This window comes from Crassostrea angulata, chromosome 8 (assembly GCF_025612915.1).
Source record: "Crassostrea angulata isolate pt1a10 chromosome 8, ASM2561291v2, whole genome shotgun sequence".
NCBI lineage: Eukaryota > Metazoa > Mollusca > Bivalvia > Ostreida > Ostreidae > Magallana > Magallana angulata.
Window position 1 is genome coordinate 26,172,448 of NC_069118.1, and position 6,330 is coordinate 26,178,777.

General features: G+C 30.7%; 1 protein-coding gene across 2 annotated transcripts; it reads left to right on the forward strand.

The window, feature by feature from the left end:
* Positions 1-806: 806 nt before the first annotated feature.
* On the forward strand, positions 807-4,793 carry LOC128161385 (uncharacterized). 2 transcript variants are annotated; one of them, XM_052824666.1, is made up of 5 exons: positions 807-940; positions 1,889-1,953; positions 3,224-3,352; positions 3,456-3,536; positions 4,122-4,793. In XM_052824666.1, the coding sequence occupies exons 1-5, from the start codon at positions 861-863 to the stop codon at positions 4,277-4,279; spliced, it is 513 nt and encodes a 170-aa protein (XP_052680626.1). In that variant the 5' UTR covers positions 807-860; the 3' UTR covers positions 4,280-4,793. The 2 variants fall into 2 exon arrangements, with proteins under 2 accessions (XP_052680626.1, XP_052680627.1); XM_052824667.1 differs by having other exon boundaries at positions 4,331-4,793.
* Positions 4,794-6,330: the final 1,537 nt, after the last annotated feature.

Below are 6,330 nucleotides of genomic sequence, written 5' to 3' on the forward strand. Positions count from 1 at the left end.
TTAAAATCAAACTTTCGACTAGCTCCTTTATAATTTGATGGATTGCTTCCACGTGACAATCAAAATAAAGGAGTATTGGAAGTTTGATTTTATTCAGACTGATTTCTTGCACAATTTTACAAGAACGTTTATAACTTAACTTCAAGAAATGTATGTAAGGTCTTTGTTAACTCTCCTAGATATCAAGAGCATTAATCAGTAATTTCTGAAAATTAAATGACTAAGTGAGGTTACATGTAAACGGAAAAGTAAAAAAATAAAAAATAAATTGACATCTTAAGAAGACTGGATGGTGCATATTTAATGCCTAAAAGGTTTAATGCCTAAAAGTTTTACACATGATTCATTAAACTATATATATACTTCGTAAAGCAGAAGTCAACAGTTTTGAGTATTTTCCTATATGTTGATTCAGTGCTCTTCTAAAACAAGACCAAAACAGTCAATAAATGGAACATGGTCACGGCTGTTCAGTCTGTTTAACTTTATTTGAAACATATTTTTATTCATTAATTATATGAAACATTAAGGACTTTTTCCCGACAAAACATTCCGTTTCCTGTTTAATTCAAGTAACTTTGCCTTTTTATACACACTAATATGAAGCATTATATGCGCAACTAACAAACAATTAAAAAATTGTTTACGACAAATTGATTTTAAACTAATATAGCAATTGAAACATAATGATTATAATACAAAACTATTCCTGCTAGTGTCTAATAAAGTTTTATAAGAGTTATATTTAACAATTGAACTTTTTACCGGGAAGAAATATACATTGGAAAGTTTTTGTGGGGAAAACTTTTTGATATAGTTCATATAGCTTTTATGTAATTGCTGACCCTAATCATTGAAGAATGTCTGCTTGTTTCGTGTTTTGCTGCACAATCACAGTCTTACTGATGTTCTCAGTTGAAGGAGAAAGTTGCTCCGAAGGGTAAGTTTGTCCAATATAATCTCTATTTATACCTTTCATCTAATCATGTTATATATCAACATCAAATCAAAATCAGACTATTATCAAAATTCATCGAATCAAAACTGATTCAAAGACTGATTCCAAATGTCCATGATACTGAATATACTACTGATTCTTAATATTGATTTATACTATTGTTTTCTTTTTATTTTACGCGAGGACTCAGTTTCGCAATTCCGCTCTTTTGCATCAAATCGCAACATGTAAAATCACATGAACCAATTTTTTCTTATAATTCCATATAGCCCAAAACTTTTTGAAAAATAAAAGCGATCGAGATTTTGAAATTTGCGACAGATTTTACGCGGATATTAATTCATGGCGTTTAGTAAGAAGTTTAAAGTATTTTAAAATGTCCCAAGCGCTAAATCAAAAACAGTTAATAAAATGTTGTTATCTACATGTACATACATATAAGCTAGATTATATACATGACCTTAAATCGACTGTAAATTTGTGGATAGCTTCATCTTCTTCATTTATTCAAATTGTGATTTGTTTATTAAAGTAAGTAATTTAAAGTAAGTGATTTATCTTTTCTAGTGACATTTCTGCATATTTACAATTGTGTTGTCTAATATGATTATTTATCAAACAGCTGTATATTTATATAAAGGCTTACTACGACAAATAAGAAAGGCACGTATCATTGGGTTTGAAAGTGGGCGGGGGGGGGGGGGGGGGGGCACACTTGCCCTAAATTCTTGAGATGCAAAACACTGTATCCTTCATTTAAATAATCATCCGAGGGTATGTCAATTTAAGAGTTCCGATTTCTTGAAAAAGTGTAAACAGATTGACAGATCGAATTTTGAACTAATCATCATATTATAGAGCTTTAAATTTAATTTGTTATAGTATTGTTATTTTGTTGAAGGAAGTTGTATGTAAGAAAAATTGTTTCAGTACTTTAACCGATGGAGCTGAAGACTGCTGCTATGGTTTAGTCAAAATTGGGAACATTTGTAAAGGTAAAAAACATCAATTTGCTTTTTAGAATAATTAATACAATGATCAAATTTATTTCTTTATATTGAAATTGAAAAAAGAAATGTCGGAACACTGCTTTTGTTTGCTTCAATAGGCGGTGGATGTTACCCATATAAAACATCTTTGATATTACAATGTGTATTACCTGCGCGTGACCTAAGATGTGAACAAAACATTTGACTATAATTTACATTTACCCCCCCCCCCCCCTTTATCAAATTGCATTGATTTATTTGGGTGATATTTACGCATAACACAGAAGACCTAATCATCAAATCTGGTGCGTATGAATACAGTCTTCCTTTAGTATATCTCGAAGATCCTCGCGACTTCATGCCAGATCACGACCTGATATCATACCTACGCTGTTTAATATTTCTTGATGTAAATATATTTTAACAGTAAAATGAATTCAATTGATTGATTTCTTAGTATACCAAAAGTAAATTTATCAAATTACAGAGTGAAAAAAAATTTCTTATAAGTTATCAAATCTCTGAGCACTATTTTTCAGCATGATTCGGCTGTTCCAATGGCTCCTCCGTTAATTGCACATTACTCGTTGAATAAATCGTTTTGAAAAATCAACATGTTTCCAGAAAGAGAATAAATGTTAAAAACGAAAATATAAGCTTTGAATCATTATGTTTTGAAAGATGTAATCTCACAACTCCAACAGTGTGTGCAAACAAATTTTCATAACGCGCTAGCGCGCGTTCTTCAATTTGTATGCACACACCCTTGCAGTTATGAGACCATATCTTTCAAAAAAAATAATAATTCAACGCTTAAATAACTTAAACCATCTGACGGTTAAAAAAAGTCAATGTAATAAGATAATACTGGCGATGACTTTAAGCAGCTGACATTAAAAAAACACCCCGAAGTAAAGATGATGAGATAGCACTGAATTTGATGTCTATTTAAAGTCGCAAAAACATAAAAAAAAAACCAATTGTTGCTGTTTTGATCAGATGATCCGATGATTTACCTGCCTCCGAAAAACAAGTTATATAATTATTCATTTCGCTCTTCGGGCTTCGTGAATATTGTACTTCTTGTGTAGCTAAATGCATCGAATTGACCTCAAAACACCAATAATGTTAGTATATCATATTATGATTTTTGCAAATGAAAACAATAGAAAAAAGAACATTAAACAATATGTAATTTTATTTCATTATATTAAATTTATATGTTAAAAGTGATATTTGTTTTCTTTTATCAAACATAATTATATATTTCATGTAGCGTGTCCAGCTGGTTATTTTGGAAAAAACTGCTCTAATCCGTGTCCTTTACAATTGTATGGTCCAGACTGCACCCAAATATGCTATTGTTCCTATTGCCATCCTGTCTATGGATGCGATGCAAGGAACGGTAAAGTATATCATTATACATTATCATAGTTTTAATTTTGCAAAGCCTTTACTAAATATACTTTGACCTTTTAAAAATTCAAAATCATTGATTTTTATGCTAGATACAGCAACACAGACTTATCAAACTTTCAAACTATCAACTTCTATATCAGATGAGGTGAATGATTCCAAGACTAAAATGGGTAAAACATTTTTTTTTACAAGCACACGTGTAATAGAAATGCTTCTTATAATTATCAACGCCTCTTCAATTTCTTTGCATAAAGAGTGACACAATTTAGAGATACATGTTTATTTTGCTACGGTTAGTACACCGTATTACGTGTGGTTATACTAGCACTAGCAGCTTTATATATAAGATACTCACAAAAGTTTTCACTAAAATGAGTGCTAATTAGAAACTTGAGAAAACGTGTTTCAAACGGTGATAACTGGGCGTAAATATCAAAGGGCTTGCCAATAATTATGTCCTTTCCGATATATTTCATTTAATATAAAGTAGTCATGTTGTACATTTTTCTGATGAAATGAAATATATCGAAAAGGACAATTACTTTCACTGTTTATTAGTCATCCCAACTTTTAAAAAATATTGACATGTAGCATGCCTATCTAGTGCCTTTTAGAGACTCTTATTTGATTGCATCCAAAAACCTATTGTGTTTTCCTTGTCTTCCTATACATAAATGCGGTGCATAAAATGAAAGCAACAACTCAGAATTTTACAGTTTTAGGAAAAATCTTGTTAAATATCATTTGTATCCTAGACACAATGACACAAGAGCCTTCAAAAATGATGACAATTAATGTACCAGATGAAGTGAAAGATTTAAAACGGATTATAATCTTATCGTGTGGGACTTTAATATCCGTGGTGCTTCTGTTGTTGATGATACGCGAAATACGCAGATATACCTTACTATAAATCCGACCAGTCAAATATCAACAATTTTTCGATAATAATAAATCTATTCAGATTTAGCAGTAACCCAAATCGACATCCAATTGAACGAACATTATTGGTATCGCCAAACAAGCTAAAGATGAGACTAAACATTACACTTAAAATGCAAGAATTGATGCCAAAGAATATTGAACAAGGACCGTAAAAACCAGCGGATGGGGCATGCCATATTGTTGAGTATCACAGGTTTGATAATTAGCGGAAGATATCCCATCTTTGACACTTTGTGAATGCATACTACTTGCCAAATTATCATGTTTTATAAGTTCAGATCGATTTTAGCCACAATACTGAGTTTTCCATTTTTATATTGCATAATTAGGATCGTGGCAAATTCTGTATGTTTATTTAGTCACAATCCTTTCTAACACATGATTGTATTGTGTTTTTTGTCTGTTGTATTTTGAACTGTTTTAATAGTTTTTTTGGCATGATACTTTATTATTCATGCAGGCTTAATAAAATACCATTTCAATTCCTCAAACAATATGTGTTGTAATTATGTCAAACAAAGCACCATCCTATCAAATATCCATAAAGAATACTGCAACACGGATTGTATAGCTACAATTCAAAGCGAATTTGTGATTTCAACTCAAAAGTCAATTTTGTATAAAAGGCATTAATTATACGGAAGAATATATGTAGCGCATTCTTTCAAGTGGGTTGTTGGGGAATATAGTTTTCCGTCAATTTAAAATTAATTGTCATTTACAAAATATACGAAATTTTTATTCATGTAATGATAGAACAAAAATGTATTCGTTTATCTTATCAGATTTTTTTTAAAAAATTTGTTGTTTTTCATAATTCTGAATTGCGATGTCATCCCCAACAATCTTACCTTGATCCCAACTTATGACAGTTCAATGCTTTACATACAGGTGCTACTTTCTAAGATCAAATTTTACATTAAAAAATATATAATTATTCCAATTTATGCAAAAAAAAAGGAAAAAAAGGGATAGGAAAGTACCTCAGAACACACTTTGATGAGAACACTTGAGTTAAAAAATGGATCACAAAACTAGATTATTCATCTGATTAGGAATTTAACGAATTTGTTACCATTTGATGAAAACTATTAGAAATATCTGAAAGCATTTTAAAAAATTTCTTTTAATATAAGGTTTATTTAATTATTGCTATTTGATATGTTGTTATCGCGTTTAATGGCAACAATAAATAAACAAAAATCACCTCCATGCATGTTTTGAAATGAGGAATAATTGTAACGAAATGAAATAAATATAAACTACGTGATATTATAAGCAGCTTTCAGGCCGTGGAATATACAAGCCTTATTATTCAACGTAAATTGGTAAAATGGAAACCAGACTGTTTCTACATTGTGCAATGATAATGTACAAAATATTCACAGTATAACATTGACATCAGCATATTCATAGTAATACTGTAAATTCCTAATTAAAAGCGAGGAATTAATATCAGCGTAAAATCGCGAGAAGCTCGTCTCGCGAATTCAGTTAAAATTTCGCTTTTAATATTCCGACACATGTAAACTACATGAAACTATGATAAAATTTCGGCATTCGCGATTTCATGTTCTCGCGATTTGATGGAGAATCGTTGAATCGCGGATATAAGTACTCGCGTAAAATAAGGAATCTACAGTATTTGCTTTCTTTTATGTTTGTTTATAAGGATTTTGTATTTCTTTACACATTCTTGTGAAAAAAAATCTATCGCACATGCGGTAGAGTGAACATTGTATGAAACTAAATTGAGATTAATAAGTGGGAACCTCCGGTAGGGGCACAAAAAACAAATTTTATGTCTGAAAACTCGAGTTTAAATAGTAAATAATGTTAAGTTACGTGTACTTTTCATAAATTCACTAAGCCTCCTACTGGTTACATCTGCGATGAAATTTATGTCAAAACATAAACACACTACTCTACCTAATAGTGAAATAGTATTTATGAGTATCCGTGATATCGGACTATGGTAAATAGTCACAGGAACTATTCAACGGCGGCATTCGATTTCCC